At 35.1% G+C, this 27,356-nt stretch overlaps 2 protein-coding genes across 2 annotated transcripts; both read left to right on the top strand.

Annotated features, from left to right (window-relative positions):
- Positions 1–803: 803 nt before the first annotated feature.
- Positions 804–8,106, top strand: LOC134233481 (acid sphingomyelinase-like phosphodiesterase 3b). Its single transcript, XM_062715447.1, has 6 exons — positions 804–935; positions 1,314–1,524; positions 1,997–2,247; positions 2,611–2,774; positions 5,614–5,794; positions 6,437–8,106. The coding sequence occupies exons 1-6, from the start codon at positions 866–868 to the stop codon at positions 7,078–7,080; spliced, it is 1,521 nt and encodes a 506-aa protein (XP_062571431.1). The 5' UTR covers positions 804–865; the 3' UTR covers positions 7,081–8,106.
- Positions 8,107–17,504: 9,398 nt separating this feature from the next.
- On the top strand, positions 17,505–25,787 carry LOC134233502 (S-methyl-5'-thioadenosine phosphorylase-like). The gene is made up of 9 exons (XM_062715479.1): positions 17,505–17,617; positions 19,498–19,612; positions 20,091–20,149; positions 20,534–20,701; positions 21,302–21,404; positions 21,954–22,106; positions 22,512–22,598; positions 24,831–24,953; positions 25,681–25,787. Exons 1-9 carry the CDS (start codon positions 17,505–17,507, stop codon positions 25,720–25,722), a joined length of 963 nt encoding a protein of 320 aa, XP_062571463.1. The 3' UTR covers positions 25,723–25,787.
- Positions 25,788–27,356: the final 1,569 nt, after the last annotated feature.

The raw sequence follows: 27,356 nt of genomic DNA, 5'->3' as shown, positions 1-27,356 counted from the left end.
GGTTTATCATACTCTGGTTTGTAGAAATAAATTGAGTCAAATTCCAGACGTCATATGTCGATAACTTGTATTTTGACTGAAAATATAGAGTTTTTATTTTCCTTTTCCGCAAAAAACAACTATCAGATGGGTTCTGTATGTAAATGGTAGAGCTTACCATTGCATCGGAAAGTGTCCGATGCATGGTTAATTTGTGTCCGATGTACGGAGAAATGAACATACTAGTGAAAACCAGTTCTATAAAGAATTATACGAACATTGTAGTGAAATTTCTTTAAAATTTATGTAAAATTACCAATCTTTGACTTTATTTACCAAAGTCTGACTCGTTCCGCTGAAGGCGAATTTTAAGAACGATAACTCTAAAAATCGAAAAAATCATAAATTTCTGGTTATTCCCCTTTGATGATGTAAAATATGACGTAACTTCAAGGCCATTCTCGGGGTATTTTTATCACAACATGATAATAACAATCGGTATCATTAAAAACTTTAAATCCTCAGCTTCTAGACAGAAACAAATAAATACACGGAACTCGTAAGTTGAAAGAGAATTTATTGTCTAAAGTTGTCCGAAGCAAGGTATGTGTCCGATGCATGGTGAATTCACCCTACTTGTACAGGATCACAATTTCCATTTTTTAAGTCATGGACAATATGAGAGACAAAAATAACGGTTATTCTTGGTTTTTGTAAATTTGTTTTCCTCGATAATCAATCAAGTCCTATTGACATATGCCATCAAAGAGCAGATACATAAATAATGTTATTTATGTCTCAGCAAAGAGTTAGTGCCCTTTGACGAACTCTTCATGTACCTTGAACTGGGCGAATGTGAAAGTAGAAAGCTGACTTGGATTGGAATATGAACTTTTTGAGCATTGTGTTATTTGCTGGAATTGTCATTGAAGTTTGTGCCAGCAGTGTAGATACAGGTAATGTATATTTTTAGTTGAAATCGAATAATTCCCACGGACACATTTTATCAGTCGCAAAACATGATCATCCAACACACTGGCTCCGAATTTTTAAGCTATAAATTCACAATATTTTACAAACTCCTGTCAGTGTTGAAAATTTCTAGACACATAAGTCCTTTGAAGTATGTATTATTTATTTTATTTAAGGACGAAATAGAGTCTTTTTCACAAACCCGTCTCTAGCATAAATAACGTTACAAAAAATCAACAAAGTGAATTTAAAATGTAAGTTGTGATTCAAAATGTAACGCTGCATGTATGCTTAAAAATAAATATTTTGCAAAAATATCATGAAGACAAATTCTTAAAATAATGTATAAAATATTATTTTAGGTTACTTTTGGCAAGTGACAGATTTTCACTATGATGCCAATTATAGCACAAAGGGAGACCCCCTGAGGATGTGTCATGACATGTCAGGTGGTAGCTATAGTAACAGTATCTATGGAAACTACCACTGTGATTCACCATGGAAACTGATTCAGTCGGCCACGGCAGCCATGAAGAGAATCCATCCAAATCCAGACTTCATATTGTGGACTGGGTAATCAATTAGATTTCATTTATAGACTTCTTAGCAATGGCTATGTAATAGGAAGGAGGGGGGAGACAGACTGGATCAAAAATATAGGCCCTCTGATTTTAAGACAGGTGCACCACCCACAGTCTATCTTGCTATTAACAAACATGTTTAATGCTCTTTCATTCATTTTAAAGAGAAAGAAAAAAATCTATGAGGTATTTAATTAAGTAAAGGAATTGGATATAGTACTCCTCCCTATACTGTATTCAGAGACATTTTTACATCCATTTTATTTTCACCCCCTATTTACATCTGAACTTGTCACGATTGGGTAAATTTAAAATTTAAAATTAATTGAATGGAAGTGAAGGATAGGAGAAATAAATCAGAGTAAAAATAACCCTATATACAGTAAATGACTGCATTGACTATTTTCTTCAGAGCACCCACCATTAAGTTTTTGTAAGCCTGATGTTTTATTATTTATCTACAGAGATAGCGTGCCACATGTGGCAGACAGTGACCTTGACCTACAGAAAGTTCAGAGAAACATCGGCAATATCACACTCCACCTCCGCTTTGTGTTCCCAGACACCAAGATATATCCAGTGCTGGGTAACCATGACGAGTATCCCAAAGATGCATATCCCCCCGCCCCAGGGTCTGACTATTACAAGGGGATCATACAAAATGCTCACTTTGACCAGCTTCTGACAAATGATACTGCCAAGCAGTTCTTGACAGGTAAACAATCTCTCTCTAAAAATTTAAACAGACGGATCAGTGCAATAGCTTCACTGGTGACAGTTAAAAATACAAAGTAAATACTAGTAATTGAAGGAAGTTGCTTTTAACAATTCTTAATGGTTTGATTCCACTAGCTGATGTTTCACAAACAAACCATAACTATTTTGAATTGGTCTAAAAGATTTCAGGGAAATGCACAAGCTTTCGAGTACATTTTTGAAAAATCATTGAGTACCATTGAGTTTTTATTAAAGGCTATTTATTAGCTCTTTAACAATATAGATTACTTCATCATTTTCAGGGTAAAAAATCTGTTCCCAGCTCTGTGTGTATTACCTGATGATACCCCTTATCTTTCAGGTGGTTATTACACGACCCTGATTCACCCTGGTCTGAGGGTCATGGGTCTGAACACCAATCTGCTGTACTCCCAGGACAAACTGACCGCCAATTCAGATGACCCCGCAGGCCAGTTCCAGTGGATGGACAACACCCTGACAAAAGCCAGGACGGCCAAAGAAAAGGTCAGTACAAATAACACAACAAACTAAATCAAAAGCATCCATTAAGGTGAGTATAACATACACTTGTATGAGCAGTAGAAATTGGAACTTTGAACCATATGAATGGTGGATATCCCCCTGGGTAACTCAGTCTTTAGAGCAAGAACCAAGAAAACTGGGAAACTGGAGTTTTATTGGTTTATTTTATTGTTATAATTAATCTGTATTCTGATAGAGAAAAAAATCTTACTGTTAACTTTTATATTATATAAGAAATATCTGCTTTTTCCAGAGTTTGGGGAGTTAGGGTAAACATATACCAGTATAGTAATTATTGTAACATCAAGGAAGTCAGTCATGCTTGTATATTAAGTTGACTTTGTATGTCATTTCTTATATTTTTATCTTGATGTCTCTGTGATTCAGATGTATATGTTTTACACTGTTGTTGATTAACATTAATATACGATAATATCAAGATAACAAAATGTTTCCTGACTGCAAACAAAGTGAAAACATTTTTGAGCATCAGCCAAACCAAATAAAGTACTTAATCTTTTACTATTTGAAAGTAGTTGAATAGCTTTTGATGGCGACTTCCTTATGTGATTATGAAATAATTACTTCAATATGATGGGATTTTTTCAACTTCCTTAGATGAATATAAAATTACCAATTCAGTGTGTGATGAGAGTATTCATTCTATCTCGGAAAAAAATTCTGCACTGTTATTGTTTCAATAAATTTTTTTTTAAATATTTGCATCCATACAAAATTTGTTCAAGTTTAAAGAAAAAGGAAAAAGACAAAAACCAACAGCTTCACAGGTAAGTAAATGTTAAGTCAGAGCAACCAATGACATCATAGAGAACAACCAATGACATCATAGAGAACAACCAATGACATCATAGAGAACAACCAATGACATCATAGATAGGTTAAGGTACTAAACTAACTATAGTAAACAGTCTATTGCTTGATATGGAACCAAAGGCAGATAACTCCAGTATGTACAAATATATTTTATCAAAAAATGGTGTACATTCAGAGATAAAATTAAACAAGAGGCCCATGGGCCTTATAGGTCACCTGAGTATTGTGCAACAACTTTCAAACAATTCAATTTGGTTCGTTTTTAAACCAGAGGCCATGAAATTCACAATTCACAATTTTGAAAGAGGCACCATTGCTTATCATAATTATAGACTTAGCATGCTTACTCTATTTACTTAATACCCAGAGGTAGATGTGTAACATTAAGAGAAAATGCACTTCCACTTTATAACCAGTTGTGCACCTCATCCCAAAGAAACCACTGAACCTGGGGCCACATATTTCAAAATTTTGCAAATTTTATCATAAAATGGTTGATTAATACCAAAGAGCACATTTCAAAACATTAATTTATTTTCAGTTGCTGTACCCCCCCCCCCTCACCCCCGACCCAGGGAGGGGGGGGGGGGCATAAAAAATAATCATTTTGCTAGATGCACCTTTCTTCATCATAGATATATATACTTGGATCATTGGCATAAAACCCAGGAGCAAAGGAAAGATTTTCAAAGAATTAATGTATTTTCACTATATAATCAATAGAGCCCCGCCCTAACACCAGAACCCCTGACCCTGGGGCCATAAAATTCACAATTTTGGAAGAGGAAGTCTTGATCAACATAACTATTTACTTTCATAGTTTTTATTAATATCCAGAAGCAGAGAAGAAGATTTTCAAAGAATTAATGCATTTTCACTATATGATCAATAGAGCCCCGCTCTAACACCAGAACCCCTGACCCTGGGGCCCTAAAATTCACAATTTTGGCAGAGGCACTCTTGCTCATCATAACTATTTACTTACATAGTTTATTTGATACCCTGGAGCAGAGAAGAAGATTTTCAAAGAATTAATGCATTTTCACTATATAACCAATAGGGCCCCACCCTAACACCAGAACCCCTGACCCTGGGGCCACAAAATTCACAATTTTGGAAGAGGCACTCTTGCTCATCATAACTATTTACTTACATAGTTTATTTAATACCCTGGAGCAGAGAAGAAGATTTTCAAAGAATTAATGCATTTTCACTATATAACCAATAGGGCCCCACCCTAACACCAGAACCCCTGACCCTGGGGCCACAAAATTCACAATTTTGGAAGAGGCACTCTTGCTCATCATAACTATTTACTTACATAGTTTATTTGATACCCAGAAGTAGAGAAGAAGATTTTCAAAGAATAAATGCATTTTCACTATATAACCAATAGAGCCCTGCCCTAACACCAGAACCCCTGACCCTGGGGTCATAAAATTCACAATTTTGGAAGAGGCACTCTTGCTCATCATAACTATGTGCTTGGTTAGTTTATTTAATACCCAGGAGCAGAGAAGAAGATTTTCAAAGATATCATGCATTTTCACTGTATAATCAATAGGGCCCCGCCTTAGCACTAGAACCCCTGACCCTGGGGCCATGAATTTCAAAATTTTGGTAGAGGACTCAATGCTCATTACATTCATGCCAACAGTTTGCCTGCTTGATGTCCAGGAGTAAAGAAGAAGATTTTTAAAGATTGCAATAATTTTAGTGGTTTTGGCCCCACCCCTCAGGCCCCAGGGGGGCGGGGACCATAAAATTCACAATTTTTGTTCCCCTTCACCCATAAATGCTGTATACAAAATTTGGTTGAAATTGGTTGAGCGGTTTCAGAGAAGAAGCTGAAAATGTTCAAATGTTAACACACGACGCACGACGACGGACGAAAACGGATAGCAATAGGTCACCTGAGTTACTCAGGTGACCTAAAAAAATGTTATTCATCATGTTTACATGTCTCTCCTTTATCTTCTTTCCTCAGGTAATTATCCTCTCCCATGTTCCTCCAGGAGTTTTTGAGAAGTACAACTCCTTGATGTGGTTCTACGACAAGTTCAACATTCGGTACGTCAGGATCCTACAGAAATTCTCCGACATTATCACAGCTCAGATTTACGGACATGAACACACAGACAGCTTCAGAATTCTGAAAGATACACAGGGTATGTCAGTTTATATCAGGAAAGATTTGTTCATATTGTGAAATTGAGAGTTTGTTTTAAAATAGTTATATTTTAAGGAACCAAATGGCTACTGTCTTAAATCAATGAATAATATTTACATTCGCTGTGTTTTTCTACTAAGCCAACTGTGATATTGATTTGAATACTATTTTCGTGTATACTCACGCGTAGAAATATACACGGAAAAACGTGCGTTAACATGACATCACAATAAGGCTACAGCGACGTTAGTAAAAGTACAACGATATAGGGCAGTGAAAAATTCAAATATTGAGTATATTTCTGGTGCTTCCAAACATTTAAAATGTAAATATAAGGAATGTTTTTAAGTTTAATGTGAATTATTGGTGTGTGAATCACACAGACTTGCACGTTGGCATATTTTTATGAAGCGCTATTCACACACCAATAACTCACACAAAACTTAAAAACATTCCTTAAATAATAATAGTTTTTTGGTGATACTGTATGATTATCAGTACTGACTTTTGAATTTTTAAAATTTTGGACATGTTTGTACTGGTACCTGCCATAGATTTAAACTGTATTTTTAAACCATGCATACATTATGTACATATTGTACTAAACATTGTGCTACATCTTTGAATTGTTATTTTTTAGGTTCCCCTGTGGGTACCTTATTTCTGGCCCCTGCTGTGACCCCTTGGAACAGCAGTTTGGCTGGAGTGGGGGCCAACAATCCCTCCCTCCGACTTTACATTTACAATAAAACTGACGGCACAATCCTCAACTACAAGCAGTACTACTTGGACCTGGCGTCACTGATCCATGGAGTAGGAAATACAAACTGGACCCTAGAGTATGATGCCCAGAGGGACTATCAACTCCCCGACTTGTCTCCAAAGTCAATGAACAATTTAGCCGTATCTTTCAATCAGGATAACTCGGCCATGTTTCTGAAATACCTGACCTTTAATTCGGTGAGTCAGACTGTCAAGCCAGGATGTGATTCCGTGTGTAAGTTGACTCACGTCTGCTCCATCACTGAGTTGGAGCTGCTGAATTTTAAGCTTTGTCAGTCGTCCGAGACCACTCGTACCACCCAGCACCCGGGGCCCACCCCCTCTCACAGACACAGGCGGCCGGTGGGGAAGATGTATATATACATCATTATAGGCCTGGGTGCTGTCGTCTTTCTGCTCTTCATTGTTGTCGCCATTGTATGTATCAGACGACGACGACATTTTGTGCCTCATCGATTTTCTAGATTTTCAAATTCCCTGGGATCAGGACCAATTAATTAAGGGAAATCTAAAAATATGTCACTCCTGCTCAAGTATATATTTTTTCTCCCTTGTTGATTATATGAATTTTAAATTCTGTTGGTAGAAAAAAAAATGGACTAGCTTTCATATTGAAATAAATATGAAAGGATCGAGATTTATAATTTCATTTGTTAAACATGGGTATTAAATTTATATTTTTTAGTCAGTTTTTATCTATTGTTTTGAATTGATGTGAAATGTTAAAAATGCCAAAATCTGGTGTGAAAGATATTTTTCATTTTACAGTAATTTATAAGTCTGTTTTGATGATAAGTCCCAGAATTTTGCCCACACTCAGTGTGTACATTTATGTCTGACTTGTTCTTATGAAGTAATTTCCATTTACCGGTTGTGCCTTTGTTGCATTCCACAAACTGTGCATTGAAAATTGAATATGTTGTAGAATTTCTCAAGTTTTATTTATGATACATACAATGTAAAATTGAAAATACTGTGAAAACACAAATTTTCGTGGGGGTTTAATTTTCATTGTTTTCAAGGTACGATTCATGACCACCACGAAATGTAAAATGTTACATATATAAGTACTCATTAATTCTTGATCCACGAAATCAAATCCCCCTGAACCAAGAGATTTTCCTCAAACCACGAAAATTTGACCCCATGATAATATATGATTTTACAGTATTTAATATCTTGTCTTTTTGTTGTTTAGGGTGCTATATTATGAAAAATTGAATTAGAAGATGTAGGTTTCTTGTTCATGAAGAAAATATATTCATAATATTCCCCATTTTTCTTTTCTCAGATTTATTATGATGAATAATTTATGTAGCATTGCAATAGATGATACAATAATTTTTAAGATTTTGTGAATTGACCATGGACATTTTCAAACCTTTTCATGAAGTATATGTGATATATTGTTGCACCATGACAGGAACTGAATACTGAGATATTGTTTAGGGTTGTATATCTTCATCTGCATATCATTTTGCTGGATTCATGTTTTTACATCATATTAATTACTATCTATATACAGGGTTATTTACTGCGGTTGTATTTTTTGACATTTTGTATTTGCTTGCCAATTTTTTGCCAAAATCTGGTGACAATTTCAAGTAAATCCATTGATGTTTTAACCTGGATTCAATTAATATTTTTCACCAAATCACAATTTTGTTCATTTTATATATATAATCTAAGAAATTATGCTTTGATAATCGTTGGAAATGCAAATATACTTTTAGCCTCCAGAAAAATACCAATCTATTTATGATTTGCCTATAAGTCGGACATAGAGTTTTAGACCAATATTTAACTCCCATTCACCATTTTGTACAACAATTTTGTGATAAATTTTGTTTAAGAAATTATGCTTTGTTCTTTGATTTTGCTCTGTTTTAAATTAACCCACTTGTGATAAGGGTGAAATGGGGCGAAAATAAAATGGGGGCAAAAATTTCCCTGTATACAGTATTTCGCAAGAATTTTCTCTGTTGGGAGGACTCTAGTTTGTCTATTACATTGTCACATATTGTAACAAGTGTAAATGAACAAAGTTACATTGTATCAATAACACAATTGAGTGCTATATTTTCGGTGCTGTATAGAAATATCGAGGTATAGGATATGATGTGGGATTTTAGTGCAATAGGGGCAATAAATTTAAGCTCTCAAAATGATACTTAATTAAGTTACATGTACATCAAATAGCCAAAATTAATGATATTATATTCTTTTGTAAATATGGTTATTAATTATATGATTTTTGTTAAAACACAATAACAAGTTATCAAAAGTTCCTCTAAGGAACACATTTTTATCCTTGTGTTTAGAATGCATATATTTATATAAAGAATTAATTATTTAGGACACACTACTAAAATGTAGAAAACTTTTTTTTCTGAAATTTGAAATAAAATTCTTTATATGTTTGTTATGATAATTACTTCTACAATGCTGAAGCTTTGATTGTGAATATAGTTCACAAATCTACATTCCCCATTGCATTGTTATGGTAGTGGTGAGGAGACTGTGCATGATCATCGTGGTTGCTCTTTAACAGGGCATATTGATATACTGTGGCACAAAATGACAGGCATAAACATTTTTTAATTAATCTTACACTCATTATAATATGTCTTGGAAAAATGCTTTTATCCTGATAGATTAAATGTAATTGTTATTATTAAGAAAAATAAAGTAAATTTAATTTTCTTGACCAGATTTTTCATCCAAAAAAATCTGTTACTGAAGAGATGAGAATTACAGACACTGCTGCCAAAAGGTTACTTATTTGTACTTTAGATAACCCTACTACAACACATGATGGAAATATTTCATTTTATAAACTAATTGTACATATAACAGAGATTTTCATGGTCCTTGAATTGCAATTTTGAAATTTAATAAGAACAATGCCACATTTCAAACTTTCATAATTTATCTACAGCAAAACTTGTTTAGTACAAACATGGATATTGTGAATTTACAGATATAGCAAAATTATCTTGGATCCCCAGATATAAATTTAACAAATTCTTTTAACAGATATAACAAAATATGGATATAGTGAAGTTATTTTACAGGTTGCCTTGACTTCATTTTAACTGATTTTTACTGTATTTGATTATTTACTTATACCCTCACACAGTTGGCATGGTGAGGGTATATGTCTACTAAAGAGTGTGGTAGTAGTATATGTCTATTACAGATAGTGGTAGGGGTAAATGTCTCCTACAGAGTGTGGTAGGAGTATATGTCTACTACAGAGTGTGGTAGGGGTATATGTCTATTACAGATCATTGTAGGAGTATATGTCTACTACAGAGTGTGGTAGGAGTATATGTCTACTACAGAGTGTGGTAGGAGTATATGTCTACTACAGAGTGTGGTAGGAGTATATGTCTACAACAGATCGTGGTAGGAGTATATGTCTACTACAGAGTGTGGTAGGAGTATATGTCTACTACAGAGTGTGGTAGGAGTATATGTCTACTACAGAGTGTGGTAGGGGTAATTGTCTACTACAGAGTGTGGTAGGAGTATATGTCTCCTACAGAGTGTGGTAGGAGTATATGTCTACTACAGAGTGTGGTAGGGGTAAATGTCTACTACAGAGTGTGGTAGGAGTATATGTCTACTACAGAGTGTGGTAGGAGTATATGTATACTACAGAGTGTGGTAGTGGTATATGTCTACTACAGAGAGTGGTAGGAGTATATGTCTACTACAGAGTGTGGTGAGGGTGTGTCTCCTACAGATTGTGGTAGGAGTATATGTCTACTACAGAGTGTGGTAGGAGTATATGTCTACTACAGAGTATGGTAGGAGTATATGTCTACTACAGATCGTGGTAGGAGTATATGTCTACTACAGAGTGTGGTAGGAGTATATGTCTACTACAGAGTGTGGTAGGAGTATATGTCTACTACAGATCGTGGTAGGAGTCTATGTCTACTACAGAGAGTGGTAGGAGTATATGTCTACTACAGAGTGTGGTAGGAGTATATGTCTACTACAGAGTGTGGTAGGAGTATATGTCTACTACAGAGAGTGGTAGGAGTATATGGAGTATATGTCTACTACAGAGTGTGGTAGGAGTATATGTCTACTACATTGAGTGGTAGGAGTATATGTCTACTATTGAGTGTGGTAGGAGTATATGTCTACTACAGAGTGTGGTAGGAGTATATGTCTACTACAGAGTGTGGTAGGAGTATATGTCTACTACAGAGTGGTAGGAGTATATGTCTACTATTGAGTGTGGTAGGAGTATATGTCTACTACAGAGTGTGGTAGGAGTATATGTCTACTACAGAGTGTGGTAGGAGTATATGTCTACTACATTGAGTGGTAGGAGTATATGTCTACTACAGAGAGTGGTAGGAGTATATGTCTACTACAGAGTGTGGTAGGAGTATATGTCTACTACAGAGAGTGGTAGGAGTATATGTCTACTACAGAGTGTGGTAGGAGTATATGTCTACTACAGAGTGTGGTAGGAGTATATGTCTACTATAGAATGTGGTAGGAGTATATGTCTACTACAGGGTGTGGTAGGAGTATATGTCTACTATTGAGTATGGTAGGAGTATATGTCTACTACAGAGTGTGGTAGGAGTATATGTCTACTATAGAATGTGGTAGGAGTATATGTCTACTATAGAGTGTGGTAGGAGTATACGTCTACTACAGAGTGTGGTAGGAGTATATGTCTACTACAGAGTGTGGTAGGAGTATATGTCTACTACAGAGTGTGGTAGGAGTATATGTCTACTACAGAGTGTGGTAGGAGTATATGTCTACTACAGAGTGTGGTAGGAGTATATGTCTACTACAGAGAGCGGTAGGAGTATATGTCTACTACAGAGTGTGGTAGGGGTAAATGTCTACTACAGAGTGTGGTAGGAGTATATGTCTACTACAGAGAGTGGTAGGAGTATATGTCTACTACATTGAGTGGTAGGAGTATATGTCTACTACAGAGTGTGGTAGGAGTATATGTCTACTACAGAGTGTGGTAGGGGTAAATGTCTACTACAGAGTGTGGTAGGGGTAAATGTCTACTACAGAGTGTGGTAGGGGTAAATGTCTACTGCAGAGTGTGGTAGGAGTATATGTCTACTACAGAGAGTGGTAGAAGTATATGTCTACTACAGAGTGTGGTAGGAGTATATGTCTACTACAGAGAGTGGTAGGAGTATATGTATACTACAGAGAGTGGTAGGAGAGAGTGGTAGGAGTATATGTCTACTACAGAGTGTGGTAGGAGTATATGTCTACTACAGAGTGTGGTAGGAGTATATGTCTACTACAGAGAGTGGTAGGAGTATATGTCTACTACATTAAGTGGTAGGAGTATATGTCTACTACAGAGTGTGGTAGGAGTATATGTCTACTACAGAGTGTGGTAGGAGTATATGTCTACTACAGAAAGTGGTAGGAGTATATGTCTACTACAGAGTGTGGTAGGAGTATATGTCTACTACATTGAGTGGTAGGAGTATATGTCTACTACAAATAGTGATAGGAGTCTATGTCTACTACATTGAGTGGTAGGAGTATATGTCTACTACAGAGAGTGGTAGGAGTATATGTCTACTACAGAGTGTGGTAGGAGTATATGTCTACTACAGAGTGTGGTAGGAGTATATGTCTACTATAGAATGTGGTAGGAGTATCTACTACAGGGTGTGGTAGGAGTATATGTCTACTATAGAGTGTGGTAGGAGTATATGTCTACTACAGAGTGTGGTAGGAGTATATGTCTACTACAGAGTGTGGTAGGAGTATATGTCTACTATAGAATGTGGTAGGAGTATATGTCTACTATAGAGTGTGGTAGGAGTATACGTCTACTACAGAGTGTGGTAGGAGTATATGTCTACTACAGAGTGTGGTAGGAGTATATGTCTACTACAGAGAGTGGTAGGAGTATATGTCTACTACATTAAGTGGTAGGAGTATATCTCTACTATAGAGTGTGGTAGGAGTATATGTCTACTACAGAGTGTGGTAGGAGTATATGTCTACTACAGAGTGTGGTAGGAGTATATCTACTACAGAGTGTGGTAGGAGTATATGTCTCTACAGAGAGTGGTAGGAGTATATGTCTACTACAGAGTGTGGTAGGAGTATATGTCTACTACAGAGTGTGGTAGGAGTATATGTCTACTACAGAGTGTGGTAGGAGTATATGTCTACTATAGAATGTGGTAGGAGTATATGTCTACTATTGAGTGTGGTAGGAGTATATGTCTACTACAGAGTGTGGTAGGAGTATATGTCTACTACAGAGAGTGGTAGGAGTATATGTCTACTACATTAAGTGGTAGGAGTATATGTCTACTATAGAGTGTGGTAGGAGTATATGTCTACTACAGAGTGTGGTAGGAGTATATGTCTACTACAGAGTGTGGTAGGAGTATATCTACTACAGAGTGTGGTAGGAGTATATGTCTCTACAGAGAGTGGTAGGAGTATATGTCTACTACAGAGTGTGGTAGGAGTATATGTCTACTACAGAGTGTGGTAGGAGTATATATCTACTACAGAGTGTGGTAGTGGTATATGTCTACTATAGATCGTGGTAGGAGTATATCTAGTACAGAGTGTGGTAGGAGTATATGTCTCTACAGAGAGTGGTAGGAGTATATGTCTACTATAGAGTGTGGTAGGAGTATATGTCTACTACAGAGTGTGGTAGGAGTATACGTCTACTACAGGGTGTGGTAGGAGTATATGTCTACTACAGAGTGTGGTAGTGGTATATGTCTACTACAGAGTGTGGTAGGAGTATATGTCTACTACAGAGTGTGGTAGTGTATATGTCTACTATAGATTGTGGTAGGAGTATATGTCTACTATAGAGTGTGGTAGGAGTATATGTCTACTATAGAATGTGGTAGGAGTATATGTCTACTACAGAGTGTGGTGAGGGTGTGTCTCCTACATATCGTGGTAGGAGTATATGTCTCCTACAGATAGTGGTAGGAGTATATGTCTACTACAGAGTGTGGTAGGAGTATATGTCTACTACAGATTGTGGTAGGAGTATATCTACTACAGAGTGTGGTAGGAGTATATCTACTTCAGAGTGTGGTAGGAGTATAATTATGTCTACTACAGATAGTGATAGGAGTATATGTCTACTACAGAGTGTGGTAGGAGTATATGTCTACAACAGATAGTTATAGGAGTAGATGTCTACTACAGATCATTGTAGGAGTATATGTCTACTACAGAGTGTGGTAGGAGTATATGTCTACTACAGAGTGTGGTAGGAGTATATGTCTACTACAGATAGTTATAGGAGTAGATGTCTACTACAGATCATTGTAGGAGTATATGTCTACTACAGAGCGTTGTAGGAGTATATGTCTACAACAGAGTGTGGTAGGAGTATATATCTACAATACAGAGTGTGGTGAGGGTATATGTCTACTACAGATCATATGGTATGAGTATATGTTGAATAAATAAAATCAAAATTTCAAGAGAAACAAGAGGCCCATGGGCCACATCGCTCACCTAAGAAGCTTTGACCATTCTGTTCTTTACTAGATTTCCCCCTTGTAATACATATTGTGACCCCACCCTACCCCACTGATCATAATTTAGACATTTTGAAATCTACACTTCCCCAGGATGCTTCCATGTGCAAATAAGTTTCAGCTTTTCTGGCCCAGTGGTTCTTGAGAAGAAGACTTTCAAAGATTTTCCTATTATATATATATTTCTATGTAAAACTTTGATTCCCCATTGTGGCCCCGCCCTACCCCCGGGGGGTCATGATTTTAACAATTTAGAATCTTTTACCCCAGGATGCTTCCACATAAGTTTCAGCTTTTCTGGCCCAGTGGTTCTTGAGAAGATTTTCAAAGATTTTTCCTGTATATTTCTATGTAAAACTTTGATTCCCCATTGTGGCCCCACCTACCCCCGGGGGTCATGTTTTGTACAATTTAGAATCTATACACTACCCCAGGATGCTTTCACATATGTTTCAGCTTTTCTGGCCCAGTGGTTCTTGAGAAAATGATTTTCAAAGATTTTTCCTATATATATTTCTATGTAAAACTTTGATTCCCCATTGTGGCCCCGCCCTACCCCCGGGGGTCATGATTTGAATAATTTAGAATCTACACTACCCCAGGATGGACGGACGAAAGACAAAATGTGATCAGAAAAGCTCACTTGAGCCTTCGGCTCAGGTGAGCTAAAAATGCCATATTTATGTTTGATCATCTTCGCTAGCCAAGGGTTTCTGATACGCTACTCTCCTCATAAACCCTTGGCCTACGGTGTTCATAGAAATCGATATTTGCGTTCGGAATACATCTTCACTCTTTAATCTCGGAAATGAAAAACGCAAGTAAACAACGATCCGTAAGATAACGAATAGCCATGGTGTCATCCAATATCTTCTAAATTATAATATGTGATTAAGAATCTATATTGAAGCTTCAGATTTGTTCTATAAATAATGAATAAACATAACTCAATTATTGCTTCTTAATTATTCTTGAAATAACTTTGATTTAATTTTTTTTAACACGTGTCTTTATTTCTGGCGATGACGCAATCTGTTCGTACCTTCGAGATCACGTGACGGAAAACAATCCCGTCTTTTGACTTCACCGTATGCCAAGGGTTTATGAGGAGAGTAGCGTATCAGAAACCCTTGGCTAGCGAAGATGATGTTTGATATGCATATTTCAAGCATTTTAAATTTCCCGCCAGAAAATGAAATCGAAAGTAGAAAGTGTAGCAGAAATGGATTTTGTTATATACATTTATGCATTATATTTGAGTAAAATTGTGTTAATATTAATGTTTTCATACATATATGTGTATACTGCCTTATCCCTAATATCATTTGTTTATATTTACCATGTTTACAAACCTTCTCAGGGAATAGCACGTGTTGCTTTTGGGCTAATGTTTATCTAAATTTTGATTGGCTATTAATACGGAAGTTAACCTTTTGGGTGTCACTAATATCAGTCAAAGTTCATACCCTTTGGGTGCATCCACTAGATTCTATTTCCATAAAGTATAAAAACCCATGTAACTGCTAGTTTAGTGGAGAATCTTGAAAAGCATTCATTTGCTGTAAGTTCTCTCACTTTTATAGACGTTTATTAGGTATTTAACAGGTTGCACCTTTAGAAATTATGTTGGGTGCTAGTCAAAGCGCCCCAAAACCAGAACGCCCCATGCATGAGCGCCCCAAATATTTTTACGTATTTTACGAGCGCCCCAAACATATTTCACGAGCGCCCAAAATTAGCATTTCATGCGCCCAAGGTTTATAAACTAGTAAAGAACGATATAATGGTGTTTATTGCATGTTTTATTACAATTTGATTAAAAATAAAATAAATAAACTGATATGAGCAATTCACGAGCGCCCCAAATTATATTTGTCAAGAGAGTGCCTCAAATATTCGACGTATGAAAAAAATAACGAACATCACAAGTAAACTAGCATTATACGTTTAGATATATATATATTCATTTTAGAAAGGTGTGGTACATGTATCTTATATCCTTTAAATCGGTAATCTATTCAGGGTTAAAACTGTTTGTTTTTTTTAATCATTTTTTTTAATCATCTAAATAGTTGAATTGTAAATAAGAGTTAGGAAATATATTTACAATCTGTCAGAAATAAATGCTAATAGATATTATTAAATTACAACAAAAAATTGGTAATGATAGAAAAAAAAAATATTTATCATTCAACCCACCCAGTCATCTATCTACTAAATTTTTACAAATTTTTAATGATGACGTTTAAAATCGCAGTATACCCATGATGAAATTTCAAAGTTTGTATATAGTGTACGTGCCTCCTGCTTTCCTTGATTATTATGTACAGTGTACCTGATTATGTAACTCAACATAACAATACACATGCACCTGTCACTCGATCAGTGGGATATGTAGTCTGTATATACTCAGTAAACATAATTTCAGGTATCCAATTCATTCCAGACAACTGGACAAATTCAACAAATATACACCGTAATTCTGGTCCTTGGACGACATTTTTACAACCTTTCCGTGTAAATTATTTAATTTCTATCACACGGATCATACATGAAGATTAAAGTGAATACAAAGAAACTAATAACAAAAATAAATAAAAAAAATTCACTTACTACGTTTTCCATAAAAAGAAAAAATACCAGCTGTAAATCATAGCTAGACAACGTCACAAAAATTTGGTCAAGCAACTCCTACAATTCAGGCACGTAGCATCGTTTTTGAAAGTGGGGGGAGGGCAACCTGAGAAATTTTTTTTTTACTTACCTGAAAAAGTTGACAAGCAAAAAAAAAAAAAAAATCCAAAAAATTAAAAGTTGCCCAAAGTACGAAAATCCTATTTCGTGGGGGGGGGGGGGGGGGGGGGGGTAGCCAACTTTTTCAACACCGACTATCTTTCAATTCAAACTTTTTGGGGTAAATTTTCTTTATAATACTACACTGTGATTAAATGTGGGGGGGCCAACCTTCCTTTCAGTAAACATTTTCTATAGTAAAGGTAATGTCGGGAGAAAAAGTGGGGGGGCCAGGCCCCCCCTGGCCCCCCCTGATACTACGTGCCTGCAATTTCCGTACGCCAGGTTGGGGGGGGGGGTGATTTTTGCTTGATTTTCAAAATAGGATTTTTTTTCACAAGGCAGGAATTTACAGTTGTTATTTTTTTTTATTATACCATTTTTTTGTTTGTCTATACAAAGGTTAAATAAATTTTGTTGTTTATTGAAATTGATGTTTTCATTACATTTTGACATGAGGTGTTGAAATAAGGTACAAACAGGCTCCGAAATAAGACCAAGCAGAATCTCAAATCAAAATAAGAACCTGGGAAATAATTTAATATGAAAATATAGGAGAGTGTTAGAAATATTCTAGAACCACTAATGACAATGTGTGGTGGTCAGCCGGGTTCGATCGCCGTTGACCAGATATACTCCTATTACAGAAAGGGAGGTAACTTTGTTCATCTTGAAAAAGAGCACGTTGTGGAATATGTCAACAGGTCATAAAGTACGTAGTTAATACTGTATTTCTATATATTGAACATTAATTTTTTTATACGATCCGATACGACATTTTTAAACATGTTATATTATATACTTGAATAAAAGGCTTTTTTAACAGTGTTTAATAGACCTCCTAAAGAATCCACTAATATCAGTTATCACACATCGACGCTGATCGTGTAAAATATCGTATCAGATCGTATAAAAAATTAATGTTCAATGATATGATCGTTCTGTTTAGATGTTAACGAATAACTGCTTATTCTACTCCGGTTGATCCAAAATTTTATAAAAGCTGCTTGTTCAATTTCATAGTCTTGTCTCACTATCATAACAAAATATATAGCTTTTAAATTCAAACTTTTAATACCTATAAAAGTTCCATATGTTGAAAGAGTCGGTTGTCTGATCGGTTCCCTGAACGTCTACTCCCTATATATATAAACAGTATAATTATCCCACTCAACTGAGGCCCTCGGAGGTGCACAGGTAGACTTTACCTGTACGTGTTACCTGTGCTTTAAACTGTATGAATAAACTACCTGCATTTAGAAGACTGTGTCAAAGACTTATAGAGGGAAATTTTTATAAATACGTCCTATAAAATGAATTAAATGTTATTCAAATTTTTAAATATTTTTTACTCAAATTTTCAAAGTGTTTCCTAGGTATTTTAGTCAATTTATATTAATCAATGTTTCAAAAATCTTACCAATAATTCCTAGAAAATGAATAATATGTTAAACAAATTTTTAAAATATTGTTTACTAAAAATTTCAAAGTACATGTATTTATTCTAATTTTGTAGTAAAAAACTACCTTATTTAAATTAGAAAAAGTTTATTGTATTGTGCTAATTAATCTTTAATTCTATTTATTTTTAATCAAAATGTTTCAAAGCAGCAAATGTTAATATTTTAACGATTTAAATGCATTTGACATATTCAAACAGACAAAAAAAATCTCTCCGTTGAATTCAGTTATTTTTTTATGGTGCTTAAGACAGGTAAAACAGGTAAACGCTACCTGTGCCCCTCAGAGGGCCTCTTAATTGAGTGTGATAATTACACTGTTTATATAGGCGTTCAGGGAATAAACCGTCTGTTCTATCAATCTATGTATCAATCTATACACATACTAATTATCTAAAGATATGCTATCTCCTTAATAGCGTAAAGATGATTTCTGATCACTTTTAATTAAAAACAGTTAAATATATTAATCTTTAAATTGCATGTGATTGAAATTCCCAATGCAGCCTCTTTTCTTTTAATTCCCACTTGCATATTTTGTAGGATATATTGATCTGGCTCTCACTGGCCTCAGCTCCAATTATTATTGACAATTAACCTTCACATTCTTAAAAGTAAACACTTTCTCTTTTTAAGTATATACATGTATATAATGCATGCTCCCTAGCTCTCCCTATCATATTTATTGCATGATAGCGATCTCTTTTAATTATGCCCCATACTAAGACAATTAGATATTAATATCTAATTGTCTTAGTATGGGGCATAATTAAAAGAGAACAATTATTACATATACCCCTGTAGGTTTACAGATTTCATTTGCAAGACATACTGTCGCATAAAGTTAAATGATAATTATTAAATCTGGACAAAAGTTTTTGGGAATAAGATTATACATAAGACATGTAAACAGGTTAGCATTGTTGCCCATAGGCCTCTTGTTGAAGTAAAAAATCAAATACATTTCAATTGGTTGTTTGCGTATCAGAATGAATGACTTAGTTTCCTTGAATTTCAGATTTGACAGATTTATGGCCCTTTATTGAATGAAAAATTAGTTTTAAAACGTTTTGTAAAATTCTTAATTCTTGGCTAATTAAAGAAAAAATTAAAATAAATTGAAGAACTGCTTCTTGTTGCCTTCAGGTGAAGATAGGGATCATCGGAGGGTCGGGATTGTCTAACCCAGAAATCCTCAAAAATGGCAAGGAGGTTACCATAGATACGCCATACGGAAAGGTTTGACAGAAATATTAATAGGTTTATATACAGAGACAAAGGTACTAATTATGTGTAGCTCAGTAGGTTTTATTAGAAGCAAAATGCTACTGGTTTGTGGATAAAGTCATACCGTAAATCTGGAAATTTTTGCTGTAGATAAATTTTTAGCAAATTTGCGAGTGCATTGCATTCGCAAAAATATTTTTCTTGAAAATAAATCACCAATAAGAAAATTTAAACAAAGCAGTGGTCATTCGCAAAATTTTGAAACGTAAAAATTAATCAACAGCATTTTGACCCGAATTCGCAAAATAAAATCGACGTAAAAATTTCCAGATTTACGGTATTATATTCATTTTCTAAAAATGTTTGAACTTATTCATGTCAAAATTACCTTGCTTGAAAATGTAAAATTGTAAATTCATAGGCCAGGGCTGACCAGTTACCTAAAACCTGTTGTTTTACTTTGTTAAATAACCGTTTGTTTTATATTCAGCCTTCAGATGTTTTGATCACCGGTGAAATAGAAGGAGTTCCAAGTGTTCTTTTATCAAGGTGAGAGGGAAAATGAAATTCATTAAAAATTGAAAATATACATTTATTTAGAACTTTGAAAGTTTGTTCTTGACCCAGTCTAATAATTTATTCTTGACATTATTTTTACACCGCAACGGAAATTAATTGATTGAAATATTCCAAATTTTAAATACAGCTGAATTCTATTTAACCCTTCCTCTCACACTCTCATTGTGTTTGGCTAGGATTAACCAAAGTAAACAAGCAAGGTATCATGGATTTCTTATTGAATTTGTGTCATTTAATCATTCATTTGAATCATATAATAAAACATTTGTTGCTGTGTTTTATTCAATACAATGATTTAGCAACCTTTAGATTACAATATTCCTACATCGGTAAATTTATTTTATTTATTACCAGACATGGGCGAGGGCACTCTATCAACCCCACCAATGTAAACTATCGAGCCAATATCTGGGCTCTACATGAACTTGGCTGTACCCACCTCCTGGTGACTACGGCCTGCGGTTCTCTACAGCATAACATGCACCCAGCGGACATCGTGGTCATAGACCAGTTTATTGACAGGTAACACAGCTACAGTCAAACATGTTTATACCAAAGTGTCACTACAGTCAAACATTGTAAGCATGATGTCATTGTATGCATGCCAAGGTCAGCATGATGTCATTGTAAGCATGATGTCATTGTAAGCTTATCATTGTGAGCATGGTTTCATTGTAAGCATGTCATTGTAAGCATGAAGTCATAGTTACAAGCAGGATGTCATTGTAAGCATGCCAAGGTCAGCATGATGTCATTGATTGTAAGCATGATGTCATTGTAAGCTTATCATTGTAAGCATGGTTTCATTGTAAGCATGCCAAGGTCAGCATGATATCATGGTAAGCATGCCAAGGTCAGCATGATGTCATTGTAAGCTTATCATTGTAAGCATGGTGTCATTGTAAGCATGTCATTGTAAGCATGATGTGTTACAAGCATGATTTCATTGTAAGCATGTTATGGTAATCATGATGTCATTGTAAGCTTGAAGTCATTGTAATCATGAATTCATTGTACGCATGTCATTGTAAGCATGGTGTCATTGTAAGCATGATTGATATAATGATGTAACCATATTTTATTACATGTATAGCAATTTTGCATGTTTTTTTTTTTTTTCAGAACACAGAAACGCATACAAACCTTTTTTGACGGGGAGTCCACCTCTCCTCCGGGGATTTGTCACCTCCCAATGGCAGAACCCTTCTGTCCCAGGACAAGGAAGGTAGTCTCCTAGCATATAAAACCAGTTATTGTTGCTCAAAAGAAAATCATCAATAAATCAGAATTCAATAAATCTCTGTCTTTAATATAGATTGCTAGCTGTGTGAGTGAATCAAAAGGTTTATCTCTGATTGAATTGAAAAAGGAATGTACATCAGCCATCTGACTAAGATAATGATGTAGTAGACAAAAATACAGATCACGATCTGATCTCAAACACCTGTATCTCAAATACTATCTGTCAATGTGAGTTGGAAGTCACAAGTTCTCTTTCTCTTTGTATCTTATCCTCAATATCAAGAACCTTCAATTATCTCTCAGTTTTTTCTCATTCCTATCGAGTTCAAGATTACAAGTTGAATGTACAATTAAAAATGTTAAACTACTATTGAATAATTGCTCATGATGCTAAAAGATGTTGAATTCGGCATTTTTATTTTGCATAACTGTATCATATCTTAGACTATAGAATAATTGCTCATGATGTTAAAAGATGTTGAATTCGGCATTTTTATGTTGCATTACTGTATCATATCTTTGTTTTCCACAGATTTTATACAAATGTGCTAAAGATCTTGGTATAAGTTGTCATGAGAAGGGGACGATTTTAACAATAGAGGGGCCTCGCTTCTCCTCCCGGGCAGAGAGCAAGCTGTGGAATTCCTGGGGGGCACACTGTGTCAACATGACAACCGTACCTGAGGTATACTGAATACAGGGTCATTTTCGCCCCACTTCATTTTTGCCCTTTCACACTTGCAAACAATTTTGCCCCGTCTTGAATTCACTCGGTCACACTTTTGCTTAAGAAATTATATTGTATTCTTTGAATTCACCCTGTTTTAAATTCACCCAACAGAGGTTAGGGCAAAAGGGGCAAAAATTAAAATGGGGGCGAAAATTTTCCCTTTGTACAGTAGTCGTTTTACATTGTTTTTCTTTGTAAATCCTCTTTCTCTTGCTCTTGGTGATAAGGGAAGTAATTAGTGCTCAAATCTTAATTTTGTCTTAATCAAGAAATTTAATTTGTCTGCTAGATTCTTTTTTTCCCTCTCCAACTGTATTCCCTGAAGTTGGTTATTATTTATTTGTTGGTGGTTTTTAACAGGTGATCCTAGCAAAGGAATTAGGGTTGTGCTACGCAGCATTGGCATTGGTTACGGATTACGACAGCTGGAAGGATGACGAGGAGGCTGTAAGTTCTCAATTTAATTTGGCAAACAAGTTGCCTCAAAAAGAGACTTAATCAAGGATCATTATTGTCCCCCGCTTGAAAAGTGGGGGATATTAATTTGGGTCTCTCCGTCTGAACGTCCGTTTGTCCGTCTTTCTGTCAGTCTGTAATGCTTTCGTTTCCACACTATATCTCAAGAACCCTTTGAGCTTTTATAATGAAATTTTGCATAGCAACTCCTTATGGACTAACCCTATTGATTTTGAGGTCAAAAGGTCAAGGTCATAAATTTGCAAATTCTGTCTGTTATAACACATTCATTTCCGCGCAATATCTCGAGAACCCTTTAAGCTTTTGCAATGAAATTTTACATAACAACACCCTGTGGCCTAAGGAAGACCCCTATTGATTTTGAGGTCAAAAGATCAAAGTTCAAGGTCGTAAATTTATACATTCTCTCTATGTGTAACACTATCCTTTCCGGGCAATATTTCAAGAAGATTTTGAGCTTTTGCAATGTAATTTTATACCAAAACTTCCTAGGAGCTAGAGGGGCAATATTTCAAGAAGATTTTGAGCTTTTGCAATGTAATTTTATACCAAAACTCCCTAGGACCTCTCCCACCCCTCTCAAAGTGTCCCACCCCATTTGTTATGCCCCGCCATGAATATGGCTGGGGCATATAGTGTTTGTCATGTCGGTCTTCCATCCTTCCATCTTTTCGTCCTTCTGTCCTTCCATCTGTCCTTCCGTCACACTTTGTGTTTAGCTCTGTTCAAAGCTCAGTTTCAAAGAAACTGTCCAAGATATTTTCATCAAACTTCATATGCTGATAGATATTGATGAGAGCTATGCAACTGCATCAACATTTTTTGACCTTGCCCTTTCCTTTGACCTTGACCACACTTTTCTTAAATAAGTGTTTAGCTCAGTTTTAAACATACCATTCAAGATGGTGTTATCAAACTTTACATGTTGATACATACTTCTGAGAGCTATTCAAATGCATCACCATTTTGACCTTGACCTTTCCTTTGACCTTGACCTCACTTACCTTTAATTAGTGTTTAGCTCAATTTTAAAGATACCATTCTAGATATTTTTATCAAACTTCATATGTTGATACATATTGATGAGAGATATGCAACTGCATCAACATTTTTGACCTTGACCTTTCATCTGACCTTGACCTCACTTTTATCAAATTGTTTTTAAGTCTTTAAGAAACCATTCATAATATTTTTTTCAACTTCATATGCTGAAACATACTGATGAGAGCTTTTCAACTGCATCAACAGTTTTTGACCTTGGCATTTCCTTTGACCTTGACCTCATTTTAATGAAATTAGTGTCAAACTTCATATGCTGATACATACTAATGTAAGCAATTCAACTGCATCACTATTCAAGATATTCTGATCAAATTTCATACACTAATACAAATTTTCATGTTGCATTACTAATATACCCTCGGGGGGACATTCATGTCCTATGGACATATTTCTATAGCACAGGGGCATGAGGAGAGTTATTACGCATAAAACAGGCTCTCGGCGGACTTTATATTCTTATTACATTAGAGCTGTTTGATAAAGGTTAAATTAGACACCATGCATTGAGTAAATTTTTGACAATATCGAATGTGAATATATACATGTATGTGACTTCATCTTTGCATATAATTTTCGCCAGTTTAAAGCGGTTCCGTGGTGTAGTGGTATGTCTCTCGCTTCACATGTGAGAGGTCCCGGTTCGAATCCCGGACGATCCATTTTCTTCTTTTTTCCGAAATACTTTTTTTTACTAAATGATAGTATTCAGCATGTGAAATGAAAAATTTATGAGGTCTGACTTACATTACATTACAGTGTGATAAATATTCCATATAAAAAGAATCTTCTATACATATAATAAAGAATAGGCAATCAAATCTTTTATATCCATATTGGCATATATTATTTGCTTATATCAGTATACATTTATACATTTAATAAATCTACAAATTCAGTCAGCGGGATCCGACTCCCCCCCATCCCCCCCATGCCCCGAACTGCGCATGGTTTACTTTTTCCCTAAGTGGGGGACACAAATTCTCTGAATTAGCTTGTTATATTTATTGCTGTTGTAAAGTTTCAAATCCAAATGGCTACTTTTCTCTTCCTTTGTTATGAGTACAAACCAGTAGAGCTACGGTCTTGACAGAGACTTACAGTTTTGTTGGTGTCATAGAGAATGTTTTACAACTATTACAGGTGAATATTGAGAGCGTACTGAAGACATTCCAGACAAATGCTGCTAATGCAACCAAAACGATCCTGAAAGCCATTCCAGTCATTGCTGGCGAAGACTGGACAGCAACAATAGCAGAAAACAAGGCAAGTCACTGATATAGGTCATAGAGAAATCAGAGAAGTAGGTCAAAGTGAAAAAGGTCAAAGTGAAAAAGGTCACTGTGAAATAGGTCATAATACTGAAATGGGTCATGGTGAAATAGGTCATCATAAAGTAGGTCGTAAGGAAGTAGGTCAAAATGAAACAGATCATAGTGAAATAGGTCAAAATAAATGCAGGAACAGTTATATTTCTTTAAGTCCCGTGTTGGCATATTGTGCCAAGTGGAATTTGAATAACTTCATTAAAAGCAGGTACTTGACCTGAAATTTTACATCAAATTTAATATGATGTTAAAGACTTCCTGTAGTACTCTCTACATGTATTAATAATTACGAAATATGGTATCATTTTAAACGATCGTTTTGGTTGCATTAACGATATCTATCTGGATATAAATAATGTTTGGTCAGGTAATCTGAAGGGCCTTACAGTTAATTTGATCACGTACCAGCCCAAATTTATGTCAAGATAGATGTTCAAAAATGATACCTATTTGTTTTATTTACCTTTGTGACCGAATTGTAATATATTTCTGCATGACTATAATCACTCATGCATGAATTCTTTCTTGTATCTTTCAAACCTCCACGTCTTAAGTTGGATCAGTCAATCCTTATGACATCTCAGAGAAATACATCAGATGTTTTTGATGTGAAGGACCTGTGTTCATTGCTTAAGATCATAAGATTTTTATTTTTATTTTTACAGAAAGCTGTCCAGATGAACACACTGCTGCCACACGGTTATTAACATTGTGGACTGTTTTTACTGAAAATAAAACAAAGAAATCTGTCCTAGTGGCAATTTTAAAATAACCTGATTATGTGCCTCTTTTGTAAACCTAGGTTTTAGAACGAATTTTTTATTTGAATATTTTGAACTTGGACTACCAGGGTATATTCATATTATGATCATTCTAGTCATTGATATTATAATAGTGAACTTAGTAGTGACAGTAACATAAAGTAAAAGTTTATTAAACCAGGATGTACATTATTAGTGTACCATATACAGTGACTTTATAATTGGAAAAGGGACTTCCATGAACTATAATATCTTTTTAGAACAAATTAGATGTTGTTGTTGTTACAATGAACTATAATTTTAAATCATTTTGTAATGAAATTGATCAGAATAGACAAATTGAGCCAATCAATACTAAGTAATACAATTAATAATGCAACATTAATATTAAGATTCTTGACCAGGAGTAATAAAATTAGGGACTTTGAAGAAGATAAGTAAAAGAGCATAGGGCTAGAATTCCTGCAGTGCAGATATGGGGACCGAGTCTATAAATATTAATTACTAATGTATGTTTACCTGTATTTGAGGTGGTGCCATGTAGGGGTTCATAGGTCAACAGACAGACCTACAGACAAAGTGTTTGTAGCATGTAATGGTAAGACAGCCAATAGAAAGTACTTATATATCCAGGACCATGAAAACTCTCTGAGCACAAAATACCCTGTTTTGCCTGAAGACGTCATTCTATTCATTCATTCTTCAATTCCTTTTAATCACTCTTTCACTTAACCTCTCCTTTTGGACTACTCTTGGAATTAATCTACATGTATTGGACTCTCTATTTTGGGGGATTTTAGTCCTATGCTCCTTTATATTTGTGATGGATCTTATAAACTTTTGTATAAAAAGTGTTTAGGTTTATTCTGATTATATTTTTGGAAACTGTCAATCAAAAATCTATACGATCACGGTGACTTTGGATTAATAAACTTTGAAACAAACGGAAATGTTAACATTGTCTTACATTTTCAACAATATTAAAGTAATAGAAAAACTGGTATAATTGGTCATTGGACAACATTTATAACTGCTGCATCTGAAGATGTGATAAAAAAGACTGAACTGATTAGGTCCAATTAAGCCTTTCTGATCATGTTCTGTCCCTTGTCTGTCAATATTAATGTCAACGGTTGTTTAGTTAGAGATTAGCCTCTTTTTGAAAAATTGTTCAAAATGGAAAATCAAAACCCCAAATTTGAAAAAAAAAAAAAAACCTATTTCCATATCCTCTCAGTAGTGTCATATTTGCATGAGTGCTCTAAATGTGCAATAGACATACATGTAATTTTTGTTACATATGGCTGTTTCTTCTACAGCTGGGAATAGAAGTTACTAACTTCTTAGATTAAACAAATTATCTTCATTTCCTAGTTTGTAAGGGGAAAGAATGGAGGCATACAAGCCAAGGACAATCCCCTGCTTTGAAAAATCGTATTTTAATGGAACTAACCCCCACCACCACCACCATTTTCCACTAAATATTCCTAACTAGCAAATCTTTTATAAAATAAATGAAATGTTTTAAAGATACCAGTACAGAAAACAAAATTTTAGGAATATCTTTTCCTTGAACTTCA

This window comes from Saccostrea cucullata, unplaced genomic scaffold, assembly GCF_032062105.1.
Source record: "Saccostrea cucullata isolate Sc308-1 unplaced genomic scaffold, CSIRO_AGI_Scuc_v1 ctg258, whole genome shotgun sequence".
NCBI classification, from domain to species: Eukaryota; Metazoa; Mollusca; class Bivalvia; order Ostreida; family Ostreidae; genus Saccostrea; species Saccostrea cuccullata.
Note: the sequence above shows the minus strand (reverse complement) of the source record. Positions and strands in the feature narration are given on the sequence as shown.

What these genes read in the sequence shown, in the direction of transcription:
- LOC134233481 (XM_062715447.1), top strand. Translation starts at nt 866, where the DNA reads ATGAACTTTTTGAGCATTGTGTTATTTGCTGGAATTGTCATTGAAGTT. An exon ending in TGCCAAGCAGTTCTTGACAG is followed by an intron (nt 2,248 to 2,610) that starts GTAAACAATCTC and finishes CTTATCTTTCAG; the next exon opens with GTGGTTATTACACGACCCTG. An exon ending in CCAGGACGGCCAAAGAAAAG is followed by an intron (nt 2,775 to 5,613) that starts GTCAGTACAAAT and finishes TTCTTTCCTCAG; the next exon opens with GTAATTATCCTCTCCCATGT.
- LOC134233502 (XM_062715479.1), top strand. Translation starts at nt 17,505, where the DNA reads ATGTGTGGTGGTCAGCCGGGTTCGATCGCCGTTGACCAGATATACTCC. An exon ending in ACATGACAACCGTACCTGAG is followed by an intron (nt 22,107 to 22,511) that starts GTATACTGAATA and finishes GGTTTTTAACAG; the next exon opens with GTGATCCTAGCAAAGGAATT. An exon ending in CAACAATAGCAGAAAACAAG is followed by an intron (nt 24,954 to 25,680) that starts GCAAGTCACTGA and finishes TTATTTTTACAG; the next exon opens with AAAGCTGTCCAGATGAACAC.